The sequence below is a fragment of the Mustela putorius genome, unplaced genomic scaffold, assembly GCF_011764305.1.
Source record: "Mustela putorius furo isolate JIRA1106 unplaced genomic scaffold, ASM1176430v1.1 tig00000585_pilon_pilon_pilon, whole genome shotgun sequence".
In the NCBI taxonomy this organism is placed as follows: domain Eukaryota; kingdom Metazoa; phylum Chordata; class Mammalia; order Carnivora; family Mustelidae; genus Mustela; species Mustela putorius.
Window position 1 is genome coordinate 12,019,401 of NW_025421424.1, and position 26,574 is coordinate 12,045,974.

Here is a 26,574-nt window from a genome sequence, read left to right on the forward strand (position 1 = left end):
AAAAAAGAATCTGTAATTTCTAATTCTGGAGGTGGGAACAGTTTATACCAGGAATTTATGAAAGATGACAACTCATGTCTTCAAATTCAGTAAGAGATTTAGGAAACATGATCTCTCTAATTCTAAGCTTGAAGTATATGTAAAGTGGAGGCCTCAAAGGATCTCACATCACTGTCATAGGACAAAGTATACTATCACTGAGGTGTTAACTAAATGAATGGGCCAGTGTGTGCTGCCATCACACTCTTGGCTCTATTTGCCACAGGGCATTGGATCACTGTAAATCTCTGTTCCACGTAACTCTGGGCAGATAGCAAGTAACCAAGATACACAAGGGCCTCATACAAAACACAGGCCCCAAACACCATCCCTTTCACCAGCAATGAACTGTTCCCAGCCACGTACAAACAAGCCCTTCCTACCCACATGCACAACCAGATTAAATTACATAACCTTTTTTGTGTCCTAGTTTTCTTGGCTTTCAAATGGAGATGATGATAACAGTGCCCAGCCTCACAAGATTAGATGAGGTAGTATAAGCACTTTGAAACAGTGCCTGGCACATATAAAGCTCTAAGGAAGCACTTGCATGTTATTATTTTGTTATCACCATCTAGTAAACTAGCAAGTTATGAAATGAATATATCAAATCAGTAACGTTCCTATATTAAAAAATGTTTGAAAATAATGTAAAAGATCCAATTCACATGGAAACACAAAAGAAAGATACTATAGCAACTGCGGTACCTATATGAAGAAAAATAAAGGTTTTCAAGGTCATAAAGATTTGTGTAAATAAAAAGGCTTTCTGTATTCCTGAATTTTAAGTTTCAGTATTATAGAGCTGTCAATTTTTTTTTTTAGAGATTTTATTTATTTCAGAGAGAGTGAGTAAGAGCAGGGTGAGGGGCAGAGGGAGAAGCAGACTCCCCACTGAGCAAGGAGCCCAATATGGGACTCAGTCCTAGGATGCTGGGATCATGACCTGAGCCAATAGCAGATGCTTCACCGACTGAACCACCCAGGCATCCTGAGCTGTCAATTCTTTAAATTAACCTATAAATTTATTGCAAACCTAATGAAAATACCAAAATAACCTTTGGGATTAACAAAATGACACTACAGTTCATTTAGAAAAATGTACAAGCTAGAAAATCTCTGAAAAATAACTGATTTAGGTGTGGGTGGAGTAGAGATTATATCTGTCACACATTAAAATATACCATGAATTAGGAGTATTTGGCTGATTCAGTTGGTGAAGCATGCCACTCTTGATCTTGGGGTGGGTCATGAATTCTAGCCCCACATGTGGCATGGTGGCATGGAGCTTACTTAAATTTTTTTAAAAAGATTTTATTTACCTATTTGACAGAGAACGCAAGCAGGGGAAGTGGCATGCAGAGGGAGAGGGAGGAGCAGTCCCCGCTGAGCTGAGGCTCAATCCCAGGACCCTGGGATCATGACCTGGCCTGAGGGCAAATGAGACACTTAACCTACCAAACCACCCAGGCACCCCTAAAAATTATTTAAATAAAATATAGCATGAATTAAAATAGATAGGCAAGAAGGCATGAACTATAGGTCAATAAAAGAAAATTCAGGGATGCCTGGGTGGCTCAGTGGGTTAAGCCGCTGCCTTCGGCTCAGGTCATGATCCCAGCGTCCTGGGATCGAGTCCCACATTGGGCTCCTTGCTTGGCAGGGAGCCTGCTTCTCCCTCTGCCTCTGTCTGCCATTCTGTCCGCCTGTGCTCGCGCTCTCTCCCTCTCTCTCTGACAAATAAATAAATAAAATATTAAAAAAGAAAAGAAAATTCAGAAATAGATCAAAATACAAATATAAACTTAGTCTATTAAAAAAAGTTAGCATTTCAGAATAGACAGGGAAAGAGGGATTACCCAATTTTCATTTAGTTCTGGTTTAAATACCTATTTAAATTATATTGATTTTTAGAATGGTTTTCACACACACAAAAAAAGCCAGAATCATTTTTTGTGACTGTCTGTAGCCATCATTTAAGTGAATTTGTAATAAATCTAGGCCAGTTTTAAGCCAAATACATGATTTTGAATAACATATATAACATATGTAGTTGTTTTACTTTGTGGTAATATATATATATATTTTCCTTGATTTTATAGATCTAATATCAATATTGATATAGATTTATAAAATCAAGGAAAGTATTCTGGATATTAATTGTTAATAATAGTATAATTCTATGGGACACCTGGGTGGTTCATTCAGTTAAGTGGCTGCCTTCAGCTCAGGTCATAATCCCAGGGTTTTGGGATCAATTCCTACAATGGGCTCCTTGCTCTGTGGGGAACCTGCTTCTCCCTCTGCCTGCTGCTCCCCCTGTTTGTGTTCTCATTCTCTCTCACAAATAAACAAAATCGTTTTTTGGTACAGTATCTGGCTACTTAGGAAGAAGGCTGGATCCCTGTTAAATACTTTATCAGTCAGGGTTTCCTGTAGGAATGGAAACTCTGCAGGTATATCAAAGAATAGAATTTAATACAGGTCCTTAAAAACCAGAGAAAAAGGGGCACCTGGGTGGCTCGGTCAGTTAAACATTTGACTTTAGCTCAGGTCATGATCCCAGCATCTTGAGATTGAGCCCTGAGTTGGGTTATGTGCTCAGTGCGAAGTCTGCTTTTCCCTCTGCCTTTCCCCCTGCTTGTGCTGTCTCTCTCAAATAAGTAAGTACATAAAATCTTTTTTAAAAAAGTCAGAGAGGGGCACCTGGGTGGCTCAGTGGGTTAAGCCTCTGCCTTCGGCTCAGGTCATGATCTCAGGATCCTGGGATCGAGTCTCACATCGGGCTCTCTGTTCAGCAGGAGGCCCGCTTTCCTCTCTCTCTGCGTACTTGTGATCTCTGTCAAATAAATAAATAAAATCTTTAAAAAAAAATCAGAAAATTGTAGGGGCAGCAACTGGGGACCAACACACTTTTAGACTCAAGATTATAGCATCTTCTCGGATGCAAGGCACAGAAGTCGGCGCCATTGCTGCCACCAGCACTGCCTCATGCCCATGCAGCTGGTAACAGACTGAAACGTGGAGGCTAGTTGCTACAACTTCAGGAGGCAGCAGCTTGTCCACTAGTACATTATGGTAGATGATCTCTACTTTCCACATCTTGAACAAATGCAAATCACTGGCAGAATCTAACCAGTCCTGAACCCTGCTTATCTCTGAGTCTGCCAAACTTCATTTTTAGTCTTTCATCCCGTGTATGAGATGGGGTATGAAATGGGGAGGCCTGGGACATAATGCAAGGGCTAAGAGACAATACCTAGCATACATTCTCACACTAAAGTCAATCCCAGATGGATGAAAGAATTATCTATAAAAATAAAATGAACCCATTGAAATGTTCCAGAAAAAACGATGAGTGAATTTATCATTTTAGTTGTAAAAGGTTATTTCTAGGGGCACCTGGGTGGCTCAGTTGTTAAGTGTCTGCCTTTGGCTCAGGTCATGATCCCAGTGTTCTGGGATTGAGCTGTGTGCGTTGGGCTCCCTGTTGAGAGGGAGGCCTGCTCTTCCCCTTCCCTCTCCCCTGCTTGGGTTCCTTCTCTCACGGTCTCTCCTTGAAATAAATAAAATCTTAAAGAAAAAAGGTTATGTCTAAGTACAACATACAATTCAGAAGCCAAAAAGGAAAAGCGATGGGTTTTTCTACATAAAAATTTAAAATGGTGATATCCATCAACTTGTTGACTCTTGGACAACACAGGTTTGAACTGCACAGGTCCACTTATACACAGATTTTTTGGATAAATACAGTACAATATTGTAAACGTATTTTCTTTCTTTCTTTTTAAGATTTTATTTATTTACCTGAAAGAGAGAGAATGAGAGAGAGAGCATGAGAGGGGGAAGGGTCAGAGGGAGAAGCAGACTCCCCACTGAGCAGGGAGCCTGACCAATCCCAGGACTCCAGGATCATGATCTGAGCCAAAGGCAGTCGCTTAACCAACTGGGACACCCAGGCGCCCCTGTAAATGTATTATGATTTTCTTCATTTTTTTCCTCTTACTTTATTTTATATGTAAGAATACAATATAAAATATATACAACACAAAATTTGTGCTAACCTACTTTGTTTTCAGTAAGGCTTCTCGCCAACAGCAGGTTATTAGTAGTAAAGTTTTTGAGGGATAAACAGTATTTCAACAGATTTTCAACTGCATGGTTGAGGTGTGGAGGCAGGGGTCAACACCCCCAAACTTGGCTTTAAAAAGTCAACTATATTAAATGCACAAATACTTTGACTGGCTAAGCAGAGTAGTGCAGAGGAAGCGTGCTGGGCCCATACTTTGACCGGCTATGCCATTGCTAGAAATTTATATTATAGAAGTATTTGTGAGTGTTTGCAAAGGTATGTATCCAAACAAGGCAGCATTATATGTAAGAGCAAAACTCTGAAGATGAGTAATACATAAAATCGTGAGGCTACTATGAGGCCAGGTAAAAAAAGAGATTTGAAATGAAGATGTTCCCTTTGCATAACACATGTGCAGAAATATCCTTTTATTATCCAACCTTACACAAATATTATATTGTTTTTATAAAGTCAATAGGTGCTATCTTGATAGGAAGATTATGGTGCATTCTTTTCTTTTTTTGTAACTCTCTGATTTAGAACTTTTAAACTTCCCAACTTCCCCTTCCTCCCCTTCCCCCCCAAAAGGTAACTTTTGTAACTATACATTTATTTTCTCTTAGAATATTCACACTTATTTTTGGTTTTCTGCTTTAAACATACATGAATTTGAAATTATATAAAACTGTGTTCTTTAGAAGTATCTGGGAAGACAGTAAACACTGTGAAATTATTCTATTTCTATTAATGACAGAATTATTTTACACATAAAAGAAATTATCAATTTAAATTGAAAAAAAAACTGCACTTACAGAAAATCATTCTATGACACACACACTTACAGGTTTTTACTTTTACAGCCTTTTCATTTAAAATCATTCTTTCCCAAAAAACTATATTTGAGCGTAAGACAGATAAGTATCTGGTAATTAGTATGTACATAGGTAGTTATGAAGAATCACCCACAATTCTAATATATTCAGTTCCAGAGGGGAAAATTTCCTTTGAGAAAGCATTTTAACATTTCCTCTCATCATCTACAAAGCAGCGACACTATTTATTAAAAATGGCAAATCCAATGATATGTAACCATAAAGTCCCTTAAGAAATATATTTGAAAAATCAGTATTCTGCAAAATATTTACATTGTTTAAATTACATGATAGCAAACTTGTCTTGATTTATTTTAGTTGAACCTATTAATAAGAATCTCCAAAAAAAATCATTATTCATCCTTAATAAAGGAGACTTTATCCTTGGGTTTATTCAGCATCTTTATATCATCCAAAAGCTTTCTGGGTGTTACAATATGTGTAGAACCTGGTAGGAGAAAAGATAAATTTTCAGAGGCCAGCAGTTAAGTAGATTCTCCTTGGCTAATTATATTGCCCTGTATCTCAAATTTGCCAAGTGTCATAGCTTGGGACAATTTAACAAAATTTCTTTAAGACACATTCCTGAAATCTGCCTACACCACAATATCTTATTCCTTCCTCCATTGCACAGCATGCTCAGTAAACCACTTCTAGTACTTTGTCTACTTTGTGCGATACATGGATATGCTGACAATCAAAACTGGAGGTTTGACTCTGGAAAACAGCATGGAGGTTCCTCAAAATGTTGAAAATAGAACTGCCCTATGACCCAGCAATTGCACTACTGGGTATTTACCCTAAAGATACAAACGTAGTGATCCGAAGGGGCACGTGCACCTGAATGTTTATAGCAGCAATGTCCACAATTGCCAAACTATGGAAAGAACCTAGATGTCCATCAACAGATGAATGGATCAAGAAGATGTGGTATAGGGACGCTTGGGTGGCTCAGTTGGTTAAGCAGCTGCCTTCGGCTCAGGTCATGATCCCAGCATCCTGGGATCGAGTCCCACATCGGGCTCCTTGCTCAGCAGGGAGCCTGCTTCTCCCTCTGCCTCTGCCTGCCAATCTGTCTGCCTGTGTGCGCTCTCTCCCCTTCTCTCTCTGATAAATAAATAAAATCTTTAAGAAAAAAAAAAAGAAGATGTGGTATATATACACAATGGAATACTATGCAGCCATCAAAAGAAATGAAATCTTGCCATTGTGACAACATGGATGGAACTGGAGCGTATCATGCTTAGTGAAATAAGTCAAGCGGAGAAAGACAACTATCATATAATCTCCCTGATATGAGGAAGTGGTGATGCAACATGGGGGCTTAAGTGGGTAGGAGAAGAATAAATGAACCAAGATGGGATTGGGAGGGAGACAAACCATAAGTGACTCTTAATCTCACAAAACAAACTGAGGGTTGCTGGGGGGAGGGGGGTTGGGAGAAGGGGGTGGGATTATGGACATTGGGGAGGGTATGTGCTTTGGTGAGTGCTGTGAAGTGTGTAAACCTGGCGATTCACAGACCTATACCCCTGGGGATAAAAATATATGTTTATAAAAGATAAAAGATAAAAAAAAATTAAAAAAAAATTAAAAAAATTGTTTAATAATAAGGGCAAGACTAGAACATAATATTTTAAAGGACATATCTAATAATATCTAAATAATACAGCATTTTGAAGTCATTCCCTCAAAATCAGAATATTTAAAAATCAAATTACCAAAAAAGTCAACCACAAAAAACTCTAGTACATCAAATAAAACACACTAGGATTAATAAGTTTTTTTGCATTCAACAATTTAGACGTACATGTAACTTACAACATAAAGTTCTGCATTTAGTTTGTTTTAAAAAAAAACTGAAAAGAGGAAAAAATGTCTTACCAATAATAACTTCACAGGATTTATGTGCCTGAGAAACTTCATAAGCACAACGCATTTCAGAGTACGTAATTCCTCCAATTACAAAAATGATCAGCTTTGACCCATTTTTTCGGTCCTCTAAGTAATTAGTTCTGGGTTTCTGGCGAGCACTAAAAAATGGACACATAGAAACATGTTAAAAACATTTCCAAAGCCATAGTGCTTGTAGGGTTTTTTAAATTTATTTTTATTTTATTTTTATTTATTTATTTGACAGAGATCATAAGTAGGCAGAGAGGCAGGCAGAGAGAGAGGGGGAAGCAGGCTCCCCACTGAGCGGAGAGCCCACTGTGGGGCTCAATCTCAGGACCCTGAGATCATGACCTGAGCCGAAGGCAGAGGCTTTAACCCACTGAGCCACCCAGGCACCCACTTGAGAATTTTTAAAAAGCCCAACTCAAGCAAACTCAAATTTGGCACCAATTACCCTGATTTTATGGAAATGAATTAACTATGGTATGACTGGAGAACCAAGACAGCTTAGGTAGGACAGCCCCACTTCAAGTTTAAGTCTGACCTAATAGAGTTTGGGCATATCACATATAACTTAGTTCAGGATTTTTACCCACAAAACAGAGCTGACACTCTATATACCTAAAATGTCTAGGACTTGCCTTTTTTTTTTTTTTAAGATTTTATTTATTCATTCAACAGAGAGAGAGAGGGAGATCCAAATAGGCAGAGAGGCAGGCAGAGAGAGAGGGAAGCAAGCTCGATGCGGGTCCCGATCCCAGGAGCCCGAGACCACGACCCGAGCTGAAGGCAGAGGCTTAACCCACTGAGCCACCCAGGCGCCCTTAGGACTTACCTTTAAAAAAAAAAAAAAAAAAGATTTATTTATTTGAGAGAGAGAGAGAGAGAACAACTGTAGCGGGGGAGGAGCAGAGGGAGGAAGAGAAAGAAAACTCAAGCAGACTCCCTACTGAGCACAAAGCCCAACGTGGGGCTTGATCCTAGGACTCTGAGACCATGAACTGAGCCTAAACCAAGAGTCAGATGCTTAACTGACTGAGCCATCCAGGTGCCCCAAAAGTCTGACTTTCTGAAGTCTTAAAAATCCTCTAGTTTCAGTGCCACTCCCATTTTTTTTTAACTTCCGAAAGTCATAGACTTCTCAAGTTCTCTTACTTCTTCATATGAAATAGGAGTGTCAGTTCTGTTTTCGAGAGGTACAGGGAGGTAAGCATAGGTACAGATTAGGAGCCAATGTGGTACTGGGACACCTGATGCTGGAACTTAGTGAGGTAGGACGGTAGGAGGTACTGAAGACATGTCTGCACTCCTGTGTTCACTGCAGCATTATTCACAGTAGCCAAGACATGGACAACAATTAAACACCCATTGGTGGAGAGAGGAATAAAGAAAATGTAACGTACATATGGAGTGGAATATTATTCAGCCTTTTTTTTTTTTTTTAAGATTTTTTTCTTTTTATTTATTTGACAGAGATCACAAGTAGTAGGCAGAGAGGGAGGCAGAGAGAGAAGCGGGGGGAAGCATGCTCCCTGCTGAGCAGAGAGCCCGACATGGGGCTCGATCCCAGCACCCTGGGATCATGACCTGAGCTGAAGGCAGAGGCTTTAATCCACTAAGCCACCCAGGCACCCCATATTATTCAGCCTTTAAAAAAAAAGAAGGAAAGGGGTGCCAAGGTGGCTCAATTAAGCATCTGCTTTCGGCTCAGGTCATGATCTCTGGGTCCTGTAACTGAGCCCTGAGGTAGGCTTCCTGCTCAGTGGGGAACCTGCTTCTCCCTCTCCCTCTCCACCTTCCCGAGCCTGTGCTCATGGTCGAATGCTCTCTCAAACAGATAAAATCTTAAAAAAAAAAATTAAGAAAAGAAGGAAATTCTGCCAAATGCAACAACCTGGATGAACCTGAAGGACATTATGTTAAGTGAAATTATGTTGGACTCGGAAAGATAAACACTGCATGACCTTACTTCTATGTGGAATCTGAAACAGTCAAACTCACAAGGCAGAGAACAGAATGTTGGTTGCGAGGGACTTAGGGGGTGGCGATGAGGTAGTGTGGGCCAAAGGACACAAAGTTTCACTTATGCATGATGAATAAACTTTAGAGATCTAATGTATTGCATGTTGACTTATAGTTAACAAAAATTATATTGTATGCTTGAAATCTGCTAAAAGGGTAGATCTTAAATGATTAAATTAAGCCTTCTCATCACACACACACGTAAGAAAATAGTAAGTCTGTGGAGGTGATGGATTATTAATTAGCTTGTGGTAGTCATTTTATAACATACATGTAGTAAAACACCAAGTTGTAGATCTTAAACATATACTGCTATTAAGTCAATCACATCTTAATAAAGCTGTTAAAAAAAGACCTGGTTACAACTCTGATTCTGCTTCTTTCTAATTCAGTAAGACTTTTGGCAAGTTGCTAAACCTCTCTCTAATATTCAAGGGTTGTTTTTAGGATTAAATGAAATAATGCAGAGGATACATGAACCATGGAATCTGGTACAAGGGAAGCACTCAATAAATAAGAGCTAATATTTCTATCATTTCCTCCCCCAGATGCTCTGTAGCCATTAGCTACATGAGACTAAAATTAAATTAATTAAAATTAAGTGAAATTAAAAACACAGTCACACTAGTCACATATGAAGTAGCTGACAGCTCCATGTGGCTACTCATATGACATTTCCATTACTGCAAAAAAGTTCTACAGGGTAGCACTGCTCGAGATCACAGGAATCACTTTTTTTGTTCTCAGATTCCACTGGTAAAAATTTTGAGCTTTTATGTGAAAAGTATTTCAAAATAAAAATTTATGTACTTCTATTAAAAATATATATTAGTTTATAAATTATGTATGTATACTGGTATATATTAATAAAACTTAATATCTCCCCTTTTTAGGTAAAAATAAATATCCCCCTAAAATCATCTTGCTAGCCATTTTGGAAACCATGTTCTAGAGGACCTCTAAGACCCTGAAATGTAGGATCCCATGGTAAACTTTAAATTATGCTCTTGTCTAGATAATTTCCATCTGCCATCTTAAGGAATGAAGAGGGAGTAAACAACAGGAAGAAAGTAAAGAGAATCAGTAACTGGTGTTGAAAGATGAAACAGGAATAAGATACACTCATGATTCCCATATAAAGCAACTCAAAGAGACATTAAAAGTGCAATTTTGGTTTAGAAACTATTTCAAGGGCATCTGGGTGGCTCAGTTGGTTGAGCATCCAAATTTTGATTTTGACTCAGGTCATGATCTCAGGATTGTGAGATCAAGCCCTGGGTCAGCTCTGTGCTCGGTGGGAAGTCTGCCTAAGATTCTTTCCCTCTGTCCCCACCCCAACTCTTGCACACCCACACACTCTTTCTCTAATATAAATACATTTTTAAATTTCTTTTTCCGAAGAGATATAGATTAAGAACAACAACAAAAAAGAGATAATACTGCTCAAAACAATTATGTGACTAACAATTTTTAAATTTCTGAATTAAATTTCTGAACAGCAATTTTAGGACAATGGGATTATATTTATTTAGTTTCATATACAGGTATAATATGTTGTGCCAGTGTTTTACATTTTGATAGATATAAAAATAACAATTAAAGTCCTAGATCCTGAAAATCTTACTCTAGAACGCACATAGAAGTTTGGGTTAAGTAAGAGTGAACTTTTTATTTATTTCTAAAATTTTTTAAAATTTAAATTCAATTAATTAACATATATTCTTTGTTTCAGGGGTACAGGTCTGTGATTCATCAGTCTTATACAATACCCAGTGCTCATTACAATACATACCCTCCCCAATGTTCATCATCCAGTTACCCATCCCTCCACCCCTCCCCCTCCAGCAATCCTCAGTTTGTTTTCTATGCTTAAGAGTCTCTTATGGTTTGTCTCCCTCTCTGGTACCATCTTGTTTCATTTTTAAGAGTGAACTTCTTCTTAAAAGCACAGCTGAAAGTAAACAAATAAGAGAAATCTCCAAAGGTTAGCAATAAAGAGGAAGCTAAAACTAGAGTGGTAAACTGAGTTGAGTCTTGGCCTGCCTTATGGAGTGTTAGTCTAATCTTAGCAAACAAGGGACTTGGGTGTTTACCTATTTAATGAACAAAAGAGACAAAGCCTTGGTATTGTGCAAAGTAGGGAGGGGCTGGGAGATGACACTCCTGCATAAGGTAGGGCACTCATTTTTTTTTTTTAATGATAAAGTACATTTTCATACTGCTTACCTGGACTCATTTAAAATAGGCTACCGTTAAAGAAAAACTGCTTCTTTAGTGACTATGCTTCCAGAAGAGTTGCCAATGTAAGAGTTACTTTGGTACCATTTCAGTTGTTAGTCTGCAATATCATAATGAAAATTTCACTGGCTTTCATTGATAGGTTTACCTTACAGCTCCTGAGCCATTCCATACTGCTGGACACTGGGAACAATATGGCCATTCTTTTGAATCTAATCTATTATCAATGGCATCCTAGAGAAGAAAAGAATTAACACCATTTAAAAAAACGTACATTCTAGGATTTTCAAATTTTGTATATTTTGCGTAAGACTCAAAACTTGTGTTTACAATTAAGGAACCTAAAGATATGTAAATATTTAATAAAATAAGGTTAGCCCTCTCTCTGAAACTTATTAAACTTTACTTGCTTCAAAAATTAATGCAATCCTTTACTTACTTATTAAACCAGTATTAAGTGAATGTCTACATTTCCTCATTTGCAGGGTCTCCATACTGGTGTAAAGGATTGCAGAGACCTTATCAAAACCTTTTATCTCTAGAGTGCTAGGGGTTTCTAAATACCATCCTAGTCCTGACATACCTCTTAGGCTACTGGAGAGTCCAGGCCTGGCCCTTCTTTGCAGTGGCTCTAAAATAGGCTGTGCATCCCTGACCTAGGGGTAATCAAAACAATCCAATGGGATGAGAGAGTTTTCCTTTCCATTAAAAAAAAATGTTCTGCTTTAGAGTTACATTTTATGATATACGTATATGTGTAAGACATGCTATATATAAAGATTATGCTTCACCAGTACAGTAATACATAGTTTGCAAATAATGATAGTACAAGCTCATGTTCACAATTTTTATGGTTAAGTATGCATGATTAAAACAGTTTGGCGACCACTGCTTTATAGCACAGCAGTGTAAAAGGTATTATTAGTAAGTGGGCATAAGGAATGAGCACAAGGTACTCAGTAGTCCATGAATATTTCATTAAAATTGTAAGAAGCAAGAAGAAATCAAGTTTCAGGAGAAATCCTGAAGGCTGAGAATGTCACTGGGCCAAAACTGGATTTTCTTTTTTTTAAATTAACATGCAAATCTTCAGTACAGGGTTCAGGAAGTCAATTCTTATTTCAAAAGTACTATCCAAGAAAGACTACTTAGCTACATCCTTGTTATGGGAAGAGAAAAAAAATCTTATGTTGATTCTAGATTCTTATCTAGATTCTTTAAACTTTTCATCTATTATTAAGAATGTGTGGATGACATAAAATTAGCCAAGCAAAACAGGAAAATCATAGTCCTAAATTACACACATTTAGTTCCCAAAGCAAAGTAAACAGGTTTAAGACAAAGGAAAACTGGAATAAATAAATATGTACCGATATTATTATAATTGAAGAACCAATGTCATAATTTTATTCTCATAATACCACTTTTACTAATCATTTTCTAATTTCCCATAATTGAATATTTCTAAAAGCAAACAGTACTAAAGGCATAACCCATCTGTTGGATAGAATAGCAAACTACAGTTTACAATTTACAGTTTAATAACACACTTTTTCCAAGAATACTGGAGTCTAACACTTTCTAACAGTGGTCATATGCAAATATTATTTTGTTGAACTTTCATTCAAATAAATTATTTACACTTCTGCTACATATAGTTATTTAAAACAGGTTTTTTTTTCACAAGATAGTAATGTATGCTTACTTTTATTTATTTTGAGTCAGTCAGTGTGTAAGTTTACTTGAGATCTTCAAGGAAAGAATTTTCAAATTTCTTTTCCTCTCTTGACCCCAGATACAGCCTTCTTTTGTGAACCCTCCCAGTACTGCAGAAATTCCTAACTAACAGATATCTCAGACTGATAAACATACAAAAAGTAAAGAATACTGTACAGAACACAATTAGGGTATAAGTAAAATTTAATGGACTATACCTCCAAAATATCTTTGATAAAAGGTGTCCATCGAGAGAGTTGAAAAGTTTCTTCTGTAGACCTATCCTTTCTTAACGGTTTGTTTTGTTGAGACTAATACAAATAGAGGAAAAAAATTTAAAACCTTTAATCTTATTTAGTAATATTCTCTCACTACATTTTCTTAAAAAGGTATTTAAATTAAAGTAAATACAAGTAAAAACTAATAGTGGAGGGGCACTTGCATGGATTAGTCAGTTAAGTGTCTACCTTTGGCTCAGATCATGATCTCAGGGTCCTGGGACTGAGCACCATGCTGGACTCCCTGTTCAGTGGGGAGTCTGCTTCTTCCTCTCCCTCCGCCCCCTGGCTCATGCTCTCTCTCACCCACTCTCTATCTCAAATAAATAAACAAAATCTTAAAAAGAAAAAAAACAACTAAGAGTGGAAATGCTTGCTCAAAAAATCTGAATAGATGGAATCACATAAATTCACCATATTTTGTGCTCTAAAGATAAAAATGTGTAACAGTATATATTTACTCAAAAGTTCTATAAAACTTGATGGGAAAGAGATTCTAAACACAGTTCTTTCAAAATTTGCTATAAAGGGAATCAGAGAAAAAAGCAAAAGAGCAAATTGTAACAGAAGACATAAGATATAAATTTACTAGAAAAATGTATTTTTCCAAATACTCATATATGGAAAAGAAAACAAAATTAAAAATTTTTTACTTACCGAATTTATAGAGTGAAATTAAGAAGACTATGTGGATTCCCATATAAGAAAACATTTTTAATGCAAACAACCACATATGTACCAATATGAATATATACTGAATGTGAGATTTCTTACTGGGGGGACGATGGGAACACCAAGGTAACTCCAGTTACGGATCATGTCACTCTCATTTTCTATTCTGACATTCTGGATCAACCTGTCCAAATTTTCTTCCGTGGTTCCTTAGATAAAAATACGAGTGTACAGTCACATAACTGTTACCACAATCATGTCTAGGTTTCAGGTGGTACCCATGAATATAAAGCTTATTAAAGAAAAAGCAAACATTAAATTATATACCCTTTGGTCTTCTCCCAATTTCCTATTTTTCCTTATATTTTATCTTACCCAATGTTAGCTACTACCTTTGAATTTTCTAAGACTCTCTTATGATCAATAGTAAATTACTTATTATAAAGGGATTTTAAAGCTGAGTATTTTAGTATATTGATGAAATAAAGTCTCTATTACCATTAATACTGAAGATGTAAAGTAGAATCGCTCTTATTTTATCATAATTATCATGACTTTTGTTGAGAAGAACTGGAAGAAGTACTCGCATAGAATCTTTCACCTTCTGTCCTTCTGCATCAGTTCCAAGTGCCAGGTCCTTAATGACAATTAAATATAGTCAGTGACCTATAATCCAAATTCACTTTTCAGTTAAAAATATCTTAAATCCAGGGGCTCCTGGCTCAGTCAGTCAGTACAGCATGATCTCTTGATCTCAGGGTTGTAAGTTCAAGCCCCACATTGGGTGTAGAGATTACTTAAAAATAAAATCTTTAGGGCGCCTGGGTGGCTCAGTGGGTTAAGCCGCTGCCTTCGGCTCAGGTCATGATCTCAGGGTCCTGGGATCGAGGCCCGCATCGGGCTCTCTGCTCAGCAGGGAGCCTGCTTCCCTCTCTCTCTCTGCCTGCCTCTCCATCTACTTGTGATTTCTGTCAAATAAATAAATAAATAAATCTTTAAAAAAAAAATAAATAAAATCTTTAAAAAGATATCTTAAATCTTGCCACATCTATTTTTTTTTTTTTTTAATTTATTTATTTGACAGAGAGAGATCACAAGTAGGCAGAGAGGCAGGCAGAGAGAGAGAGAGAGGAGGAAGCAGGCTCCCGGCTGAGCAGAGAGCCCGATGCAGGACTCGATCCCAGGACCCCGAGATCATGACCTGAGCCGAAGGCAATGGCCTAACCCACTGAGCCACCCAGGTGTCCCAAATCTTGCCACATCTTAAAGTAACATTGATGATACTTCCAATGTAGGCATCACTGGTAAACTACAAATTCTACAAAATATAAAAAGTAAAAAAATAATTCAGAGAGAAACTAATTAATCTAAACCTATGCTAATATGGTAGCCCTGATCTACATATGGTTAATGAGCACTTGAAACATGGCTAGCCTGAATTAAGATGTGCTTGTAAGTGAAAACGCCAAGTTTCTTGAAGACCTGATGTGTAAAAAAGGAATGTAAATTATTTTGCTAATAATTTTTATATTGATTACATGTTGAAATAAGATTTCAAAAGCATTAGGTTAAGTCAAATAGATTATTAAAATTAACTACCTTTGTTTCTTTTTGCCTTTTGATGTGACTATAATTGACCCTTAAATAGCAAAGATTTGAAGTGTGTAGATCCATTTATACATGGGTTTTTCAATAGATAAAGCACAGCACTTTAAATGTATTTTCTCTTCCTTATGATTTTTAAAGAAACATTTCATTTTCTCTAGCTTACATTACTATAAGAATATAGTATATAATACATATAACATACAAAATATTTGTTAACTGCTTATCAGGAGGGCTTATGGTCAACAGAACATTATTAGTGTGGGGGGAGTCAAGGTTTGGGGGTACAAAAGTTATACATGGATATTTTACTGTGGGGGGTCAGTACCTCTGATCTTCGTTCAAGAGTCAACTATACTACAATATTTAAAATTACATATGGCTTGGGGTGCCTAGGTGGCTCAGTTGGTTAAGCTTCAGACTCTTGATTTAGGCTCAGGTCATAGTCTCAGGGTCATGGGATTGAGTCCCTATAGTTTAAGATTCTCTCTCCCTCCCCCTCTGCCCTTCCCCTGCTCATGCTCTCTCTGTCTCAAAATAAATAAATAAATTAAATAAATAAATAGATAAATAAATAGAATTACATAGGGCTTGCATTCTAGTTCTCTTAGCACTGGTCTAAACATTTTTGACATTATGGTGGGGGGGGTTCTAAAACAAGTAAAATGCGCCAATGCAGTACACTGCAAAGTGCTGCATTAAATGTTGCCCCTACTCAGAAAGGCCTGACAATCAGAGGTATTCTGAAATAATGTTCCAAACCCTAAAATTATGACATTTAACCAGAAATGCACAATCACAGATTAGGAGGGACTACTTACTGTGATACTACTTATAGCTACCTGAAAATGCTGGTGGGGAGTGATGTATTTCTTTTTATTTATTTTTTTGTTTGTTTTTAAAGATTTTATTTATTTATTTGACAGAGAGAGAGGAGGCGAGAGAATATCAGCAGGGGGAATAGCAGAGGGAAAGAGAAAAGCCGGTTCGTTGCTGAGCAGGAAGCCGCACGTGGGATTTGATCCCATGATCCTGGGAACCTAACCTGAGCCAAGGCAGATGCTTAACCGACTGAGCCACCCAAGCACCCCTTTATTTTTATTTCTTAAGTAGGCTCCATGCTCAGTGTGGAGCCTTACATGGGGCTTGAACTCAACCCTGTAGAGATCAAGACCTGACTAAGATCAGGAGTCAGATGCTTAACTGACTGAGCCACTCAGCTGCTCTGGAAATTATGTATTTAAATACTGCCTAATTGATCCCCCTTCTAAGAGAGATTCTGCAATTTAGTACACCTTACAAAGTTCAATCCGGAAATTTATGATGACATAGGTTATTTCTTACTCTGTACATACCTGTTCACTTTTGCAGAGCTTTTCTATATTAGGTTTGAATTTACTCATGCAATCTTCTGCTAAGTTAAGATGGACAACTTGCTGAAAAAAAAAAAAAAACAAAACAAAGAATTCAATTGCTTAAAGTAGTTTAATTCCTTTTTGTGCAAGTGATATTAAACTTTTGAGATAGGCCTGAAAGAAATTATGGGCTGAGGCAAAAAGGAGGTACCATGAAAAACAAGTAAAATAGTCCAAGAAAGAAGAAAAAGTAAGAATTAAGTGAGAATTAATATGGTCCACAGGGGCTAATCAACAGAGAGCAAAAATATGAATATATGTTTAAGAGTGTTGAAAATGAAGGAAAAATGAGGGAAAAAAAAGTTAAGTCCTGAAAGCCCAGCAGAAAAATGTTTTTGAAATTACATTGTTGGTCCTTGATTAGGGTGCTGTATGATAAAAAATGACTTATAATGACTCACAGGAAAGACTGATACAGCAAAAAGAATAGTTTACCTGCCAACATGGCTTAACTGCTCCTAACTACTAATACATAACTCTGAAAGAACCAAGTAGAACAACAACTGCTGGTTAATATAATGTTGCATTTTCTTAAGTTGATAAATACAAAATTCTCTGTCTGGCTATTGAAGACAAAGACACAAAAATCTGAAGTTGGATTGGGATGAGTATAGATTACATACAAAGAACACTACTGAGAAGCTTAGATATTTGGAAAATTTCTCAGACCTAGAGTAAAATTTTAGAGTATAACTAACACCAAGTATTCCATGACACCCACTACTAAACCTGACTACAGAAGTGGACAGACTAATAAACTAAAAATGGTAAAGTATCTCATACACAATATTGCTTACCTTTGTAATCTGTTTACGGAAATGAGGCATCTTTTTCATCAGTTGGGTAAGAGCACTAAGCGATGTCTAGAAAAAGAAGTCAAACATTTTTAAAGCAAACTTATAATTCAGGTATTCTATAACAATTTTTATATTTTCTTATTTTTTTTCTTCTTTTTTTTTTTTAATTATTTCTTTTCAGCGTAACAGTATTCATTGTTTTAGCACCACAGCCAGTGCTCCATGCAATACATGCCCTCCCTAATACCCACCACCTGGTTCCCCCAACCTCCCACCCCCCGCCCCTTCAAAACCCTCAAGGTTTCTTTTTCTTTTTCTTTTTTTTTAAGATTTAATTAATTAATTTATTTTAGAGAGAGAGAGAAGGCAAGCGCATGCCCAGAGAGGAGGGGCAGAGGGAGAGGGAGGGTCTTAAGTAGATTCCATGCTGAGTGTGGAGTCCAAAGTGGAGCTCAATCTCATAAGCCTGAGATCTCGACCTGAGCTGAAACAAAGAATCACATGCTTAACTGACTGTGTCACCCAGGTACCCCTCCATATAACAATTTTTAAATCTTGCAGTTATATTGCTAATTTTCTAAATATCTGGCAAGTCAAAAAAAAACACATTCACAAGACTTTCAGTTTCAGTCACAATAAAGTAGCTGATATCAAAATTATTCTCTCCCCATAAATAAAAATAGAATTGGACAAAATAAATAAGACAACAACTCTCAGGCAATGGATAAGAAAAAGAGCTCACAGTTAAGATACTTAAGCAAAAGAAAGCCCAGGTGATTCTAGCACTCATCCTGGCTTTTCCCTGGGACACTTTCTAAAAGTGGTAAAAGGATAGAGAGATCAAGTAAAAAGCACTAGTCTCTCTAGACAGAGGAAAAAGAGATAAGAGTTTGCGGCTAGTGAGGAAGGGTCTGGGAGGCAAGGTGCTAGAGGGAAAGAGTCAGTCACAACATAACTTGAAGATGTAACTCAAAGAGGCATTGCCTTTGGAGCCCTAGCCAAATGCTAAGCTGCGTGTGTAAAGGGCAAAACTCTTAAAGGCCTAGCACAGAACAACTGCCGGGACGCTAAATGCTAGACAGGGATTTCAGAGGGGTCTTAATGCCAAGAAAATACTGGTATTCTCTGATTCAAAGAAGAGTGCCAAGTGAACATCCCAGATGTGCAGTACTAGGACTGTCTTTGAGCTAAGTACAAAAGGAAATACACTCACCCTAACAGCACCTGGCATGATGTCTCAACAGAATTAAGGTTATTTATGAGCAAATTAAATGGCTGCCAGAACAGAAATCAATAGTCTTTGCAGAGAGAACATCATCTAGAGTCTCTGCAAGTATGCTAAAATATTACTGATCATGTAAGACAGAAAAAAGTGAGGGTCACCGAGGTGGCTCAGTCATTAAGCACCTGCCTTCAGCTCAGGTCATGATCCCAGGGTCCTGGGATCAAGCTCTGCATCAGGCTCCTTGCTCAGCGGGAAGCCTGATTCTCCCTATTCCACTCCCCCTACTTGTATTCCCTCCTTCATTGTGTCTCTCTCAAACAAATTTTTGTGTCAAACAAATAAAATCTTAAAAAAAGTGATCAATACCAAAGTGATAAAATAGTCAATAAATGCAGACCCAAGACAAAGAAGATATGGTATACATATACAACAGAATATTATTTGGACATTAAAAAAACCATCTTGCCATTTGAAACAACATGGATGGAGCTGGAATGTATTATGCTAGTGAGATAAGTCAGTCAAAAAAAGAAAAATACCATGATTTAATTCACATGGAATCTAAGAAATAAAACAGATGAACAAAGAATAAAAGAGATGAACCAAAAAGCAGACTCTTAACTAGAGAGAACACACAGATGCTTACCATGGGGAGGTAGGTAGGGGGATGGGTAAAATAGGTAAGAGAGATTAAGAGTGTACTTATCATGATGAACACTGAGTAATGTATGGAATTACTGAATCACTATACTGTATACCTGAAACATAACACTGTATGTCAAACTATACTGGAGTTAAAAAATAAGAGGTTGACCCAAGACCATCCAGATGTTGGGATTTAACAGAAAAGAAATTAAAAAATAACATATTTATGTTAAAGAAAACAGGAAAAGATGGACTAAACAGATTAAAGATACAGTATTTCAACAGAAAAGTAGAATTTATTTTAAAAATGCAATGAATGTCTTAGAACTAAATGCAATATAAGAAATTAAAAATACAGTGACTCTCCTACATTGCCAGCAGGACCGTAAAATGGCATAGCCACAACGGTATGGAATTTTCTTATAAAGTTAACCATACATTTACTATATGACCCAGCAATCCCACTTTTTTCCCCCAAAGATTTTATCTATTTATTTGAGCAAGAGAGAGAGCATAAGCAAAGGGAAGAGGTAGAGAGAGAAGCAGGCTCCTTGCCAAGCAGGGAGCCCAATGTAGGGCTCGATCCCAGGGTCCCATGATTATGATCTGAGCTGAAAGCAGACGCTTAATGGCCTGAGCCACTGAAGTGCCCCTCAGCAATCCCACTGTTAATTCTTTACCCAAGTGAATGAAAACATGTTTACACAAAACCTGAATGTTTTATTGTGGATTTATCATAATTGCCAACAGCCTGAAAAAAAAAAGTTCAGTAACTGAGCCATCCAGGCGTCCCCAAAAATAACATCTTAAGTTTATTAATAGATGCTGAGTAAAATATCTAACAACATTAGCACAAAAGAGGAAGGGGGTAAATGCAGCTAAACTGTTATAAGGTTCTTAAATTATTCAGGAGATGCAAAAGTATACTTTAAGGTAGACTACAATAATGATACATTTTGAGCCGCTAGGGTGGCTCAGCTGGTTGAACGTCTGACCCTTGATTTTGGCTCAGCTCATTATCTCAAGGTCATGAGATCAAGCCCCAAGTTGGGCTCCTTGAGCTCAGCACAGAGTCTGCTTGAGATTCTCTCGTCCTTTCCTTCTGCCCCTCCCCTGCATGCACAGGCCTCTAAACAAACAAACAAATAAAATCTTAAAAAAGAAAAAAAAAAAGGAATGTTACAGAGAAATAGTTTTCATAAACCTGGAATCAAATATCCTAAGCAAAATATTAGCAAACAGATTCAGTGACAAAGGAAAAGGATAATGCATTAAGACCAGTGCAACTTATTCCAGGAATGCACGACTGCTTTGTTATCACATTTACAGAAAAAAGGAGAAAAAAAATAATTTCAACAGATGCATTCGACGAAATCCAACCCCATTCTAATCAGAAAAACCGCAACAACAACCTGTTTTGCCAATTAAGAACAGAAGGGATAAACTTGATAAAGGATTTATCAAGGGGTGCCTGGGTGGCTTAGTCAATTGAGTGCCCAACTCTTGATTTTGGCTTGTATCATGATCTCAGGGTGGTGTGATGGAGCCCCATACTGGTCTCCACTCTGGGTGTGGAGCCTACTTGGGATTCTCTCTCTCCCTTGCCCTCTGCCTGCCCCACCCAACTGTTCTCTCTCTTAAAAAAAAAAGAAAGAAAAGAAAAAAGGAAAAAAAGGATATATCTAAAATAACCTAAAATAACATAACACTCAATGGTAAAATATCAAACATGTTTCTTCTAAGGCTGGGAATAAGACAAAGATATCCTCTATAATCAGACAAGGATATCCTCTACAATCAATTCTGTTGTACATTACAGAGCTAGGAGATATTAACCACTAAGTAAACTGTTTTAAAATATATAAAGATTGGAAAGGATCAGGCTAAATATTTTTATTCATAGATGATATTATTGCATAATCTTTTGGAATGATGGAAATGTTCTCTACCTTGATTAAGGTGGTAGTTCCAAATATATATATGTATGTATATACATATATATACATAAGTACATACATATATACATAAACATATACACACACATATATATACATATATATGTATGTATATGTAAAAAGTTACTTAGTATACACTTAAGATTTAAGTATAAGATTTAAGATTTAAGTATAAGATTTAAGTATACACTTAAGATATATATGTATGTATATGTAAAAAGTTACTTAGTATACACTTAAGATTTAAGTATAAGATTTAAGATTTAAGTATACACTTAAGATATATACATATATATGTATATGTAAAAAGTTACTTAGTATACACTTAAGATTTATGCACTCAGGTAAATTACACCTCAAAATTTAAAAATCTAGCAAAAATGCACTGATGAAATTGCCTAAATGGCTTTTTAAAAATTAACTCGGGGCACCTGAGTGGCTCAGTGGGTTAAAGCCTCTGCTTTTGGCTCAGGTCATGATCCTGGGGTCCTGGGATTGAGTCCCACATCAGGCTCTCTGCTCAGTGGGGGGTCTGCTTCCTCCTCTCTCTGCCTGCCTCTCTGCCTACTTGTGATCTTGGTCTGCCAAATAAATAAAATCTTTAAAATAAAAAAAATAAATAAACTCAATGAAGCAAGACAGACAAAATGTCGCTTGAGACTGATATTGGGCACATGGGACTTTGTTTTCTCTACTTTTGTATATACTAGAAATTTCCCAAAATGGAAAATTAAAAAGATAAAATAAAAATTTTAAACACAGGGGCGCCTGGGTGGCTCAGTGGTTTGGGCTGCTGCCTTCGGCTCGGGTCATGATCTCAGGGTCCTGGGATCGAGCCCCGCATCGGGCTCCCTGCTCCGCAGGAAGCCTGCTTCCCTCTCTCTCTCTCTGTCTCTGCCTGCCTCTCTGCCTACTTGTGATCTCTGTCTGTCAAATAAATAAATAAAATCTTAAAAAAAAAAAAATTTTAAACACATTTTAAAATTCACCATCATTATTTTGAATATTAAATAAAAGTCTTACCTTTCCTTCTGTTGCTTTTTTTGTTGATGAAATTTCCTTCATTAGTTTGGGAATTTCCCTGTCAAATTTGAGAAAATTCTTTAGACTTCTAAGGTGTTACTCTTTACAGAAAAATTCTAAGATTATAAAATACACTTTCATGAACTTAGTGCCTAAAAAATATGGAATAAAAATTAAAATGGGTTCACATACTCTAACACAACTGCAATATGCCGATGTCGAATTCTGACCCAGAGGTCATCATCTTCTTCAAGGATTGCCTCCTTTTCTTTCCCATCTGTTTTGTATCTACAAGTAGACAGAAATATAAATCTTTTGGATTATCCCCCACCAAAAGTGGAAGAAACATTTTTACAAACAATAATTTTAAGACAGAGCTCAAGAAATCGAACAATAGACACATTCAATCCAGTATTTTAGGATGACAGTGAATACCTACTCAAAACTAAGGTATATTGCTTGCTATTCTTACATTAGAAATCAAAGTGCTATGTCTACCAAGACATTTTTGCTTTCAAATGTTAGAGTTTAGCTCAGCAAAATGTTGTTTTATGAAACAAATATCCAACATTCTACAATCAACTCTAAGAACAAGACTAAATTTGTATTAATATCTTCTAATTGCTTCAAATACTATTTCAATGTGTTCATAACCATCAGTGCAACTATCAAATATGCATTAAGAAAAGAACAGAAATGTCACCTCCAAATGTAGGCTATTAAATACTGAAGGTGTTGCAAAGTTAACATTTTCATAAACATGTATCCAAGTAAGTAAATTCATAAACATGTATCATCTGTTTCTATATTCTTCTCTAATCCTATAACCACACCTCCTTTGAAGAATGGGAAAGGAAATGAGAGAAAACTAATGTAGTGATAAAAAATTGTGATTGCTTTAATGAGTACTATTGAAGTAAGCAATTCAAGGGGTTCATGAAATTACTCAAAATGGGCTTCCTGCCTCCCCATATGTTATTTCTCTCTTCCCTTTTTATGCAGACTCCTTTCATCTGTAGAGCTAGGGAGATTCAATCACCCTTGGAACTGTCAATCTCCTGAGCCAAGATTAGAAAGGACAGCTTTAAACTTTCCCAGCTCTAGATCAGATTAGCTCTAAATGTAGATTTCTACTGTATGAATACAATCACTTCTGTAACTCCCCAAATTACAGGCCCCACCTATAAAACCATTTACATATGCAGTCTTAAGTGCAGATACCCAAAGGTACAATGATTGTGCTTAAACAGAACAAACTAAGGACAGAAGCAGCCCATTTGCCATTTAAAATGCCACTGTACTTACACAACATCTTTAACCTTTGATTTATAAACAAAGATTAGGGCAGCAAGCCTAACAATACTTAAAAAAGACAACCCCATTTTAAGACTACATTTAAAGAGATCATCAAGATAAAAAATGGAATATGGATACTTAGAATTTCCTGCATTGTACTATTTCCATTAGCAACTGTAATAGAGCACAAACCATAGGGAGTTCAATCTTCCATTTTAGTCTTATCTCTGGATTTCTCTGATTCATAATAGGGATTATTGCTGGTTTTTGTTTAAAGCCTTTCCCTTAAGCAGGCTCCACACCCAGTGTGGACAAAATATTTATCTCTCTGGGTGTGCCTGGGTGGCTTAGTCATTAAAGTATCTGCCTTCAACTCAGGTCAAGATCCCAGGGTCATGGGATCAAGCCCCGCATCTTTGCATCAGGCTCTCTGCTCTGCAGGGAGCCTGCTTCCTCCTCTCTTTCTGCCTGTTTTCTCTGCCTACTTGTGATCTCTGTTTGTCAAATAAATAAATAAAATCTTAAAAAAAAAAATATATATATATATATATATATATTTATCTCTCAGGGCACCTGGATGGCTCAGTCCATTAAAATGTCCAAAATTCTTGATTTTGGTTCAGGTCAGATCAAGTCCCATCTTGGGGGCCGTGCTGGATGTGGAGCCTGTTTAATATTCTCTCCCTCTTTTTGCCCCTCCCTCCCAAAATTAAGTAATTAAATAAAATATTAATCTCCCTTTAAGCCCCTCATTGCAATGGCTCTGTAATGGGCATGGATTCTACTTAAAAAGAAAAAAAATATTATTTCCCTAGGTTTGCTGGCAAGGAAAGCAAGGTTTAATTTTTTTAAGAGTAAGGGAGAGACTTATTAAGTGTCCATCAGTTTAATTTTTTTTTCTTTTCTAGTTCAATACTTTTCTAAATCTCTTGAGCAATGCAGGTTTAGAAACCTAAAGGACAAGACAGGTAAACAGCATCTCTTCTGAAAATTCTGAATAAACTGCTTGAAACTATTTTTGTATTAGAAAAACTGTAATACTGATTTCTCCATGTCACTAGTCATTAATATAAATTACAGAGAAAAATTCAGAAGCCAGGATTTGACCAGAATGCAAATAAACATACAATAGAAAATACATAAATACAATACATACAGTAGAAAAAAGATTTTTTAATTAAAATCACTAAGTTAATTTGAACATAAAATTTCAGAAAACTAAGTTTCCTTTTTACCACTGTGCTTAAACAGTAAATCGTAGATGAAAAATGCCAATTTGTACTTAGAGATTATGATATCAAAATGTAAATATAAACATATATGTACACCTGTATACCCTCATAATGATTCACAATAATACAGTAAAATAGTTCCCTGATAGAAAAGCTACATCACTTTTCATTTAGTTTTCTATTTGGCATTACTTTTAAAGTAAATATGCTTATACCAGAGTTAACAGGTACCAAATTAGTAACATTATGCCTATTCTCAATAGTAAACCTATTCAGTTTTCTAGTCTTCTAATCTTCTTAAATACATTATATTGACAAGTCATACACACAGAACCTTTTTTGTATGTGATCTGGAATAATTATGGCCTAAAAAGTTTGAATATGATTTCCACTTCAATAAATATATAGTAGTTGGCCTGGTATTTACTCTGAACATAAGCAAAAAGTCCAAATTCTACTTGTTTAAATGTAGCTTTGTTATACACATAGTTAAGGAAGCAACTACACCAAAAAAGCTTCAAAGCAGTCAAATTACCCATTAACTTACAAGGTCCAGATATTTTTAATACGTTCTGATTACAGGGTAAGAGAATGATAAAGTTTCTGAATATCAAAGTTACAGGGGCTTTAGATTTCTGGTGCCTAAATGAATCATTAAATGCTCAAATCCTATATATCCTGTTTGTATATGCCCTTTATATGCCCTTCAAGTTATACTTGCTTGTATGTATCATTCTCAATTGGCAGTAGATCATATGCCATTGCCTGAAAGGTCAGTTCATGCAGGACAGTGGACACAGGATCAAAGCCACGATCAATTATTATGAGCTGGGAATGAGTTTTACCCTGGAATAACAAGATAAAATTATCTTCAGAAACTTCAATTTCTTTGTGTGAACACCTTGTTAATATCTCAGAAAACAAAAGCAAACTTTTCCTAAGTTCTGTCTCATTCTTAAGAATGTGAAGTTCTATTAAAATGGAAAAATCGGAGTGGCACAGTAAGGGGAAAAAACAAGACTACAAAAACAAAAGCTTTCATAATTAGATTAAGGGGCTATATACAATAAAACAATATTGTGAAAACTCATTTTTAAAAAAGTAACATTTGCCCTGCACTAAAATTCATTTTCTTAGGAATTCAGCTCCATAAACTAAAACTGATAGAAATTATGAACAGCAGTTACTACTAAGAATCTAAGCACATGTGCTAAGCAAAAAATAAGTAATTAAATTATCATAGCAACCCTGTGAGGCAGTATTATTATCTGCATTTGATGAGGGTATTAAGCTTAAAATTCAGTAACTTGCCCAAATTACACAGCTAGTAAGTGGCAGAATGGAGATTCCAATCCAGGTCAGTTTCACTCCATGCCTGTGCTCTTAACTGTTATACTATTAAAAAGACTATACTGATGCCAACGAAGATGGCAAATCAAAATGAAAGTCTTGTTATTAATTTACAAACATCACTAATCATTAAACAGTGAATAATAGTTCTGGGAAAGGTATTGTTATTATCAGTATCTTTGATACTTCATTTCAGAAAGTAACAAATTCTTTGGGTTATTATTTA

The 26,574-nt window shown here is 36.4% G+C and overlaps 1 protein-coding gene across 3 annotated transcripts in view; it reads right to left on the reverse strand.

Annotated features, from left to right (window-relative positions):
- Positions 1-4,524: 4,524 nt before the first annotated feature.
- Positions 4,525-26,574, reverse strand: part of STXBP3 (syntaxin binding protein 3) — a 56,027-nt gene continuing 33,977 nt past the window's right edge. The window contains exons 9-19 of one of the 3 annotated variants that reach the window (XM_045081966.1): positions 25,720-25,844; positions 22,663-22,758; positions 22,471-22,528; positions 17,623-17,688; positions 16,766-16,846; positions 14,304-14,442; positions 13,908-14,014; positions 13,074-13,166; positions 11,288-11,373; positions 6,868-7,016; positions 4,525-5,431 (exon numbers count right to left, since the gene is read on the reverse strand). In XM_045081966.1, coding sequence (XP_044937901.1) covers positions 5,337-5,431; positions 6,868-7,016; positions 11,288-11,373; positions 13,074-13,166; positions 13,908-14,014; positions 14,304-14,442; positions 16,766-16,846; positions 17,623-17,688; positions 22,471-22,528; positions 22,663-22,758; positions 25,720-25,844 — 1,095 coding nt within the window. In that variant the 3' untranslated portion in view covers positions 4,525-5,336. Of the gene's footprint in view, positions 5,432-6,867; positions 7,017-10,736; positions 10,853-11,287; positions 11,374-11,722; positions 11,796-13,073; positions 13,167-13,907; positions 14,015-14,303; positions 14,443-16,765; positions 16,847-17,622; positions 17,689-22,470; positions 22,529-22,662; positions 22,759-25,719; positions 25,845-26,574 lie in introns of those variants that run through there. The other 2 variants (XR_006607297.1, XM_045081967.1) reach the window with 2 other exon arrangements.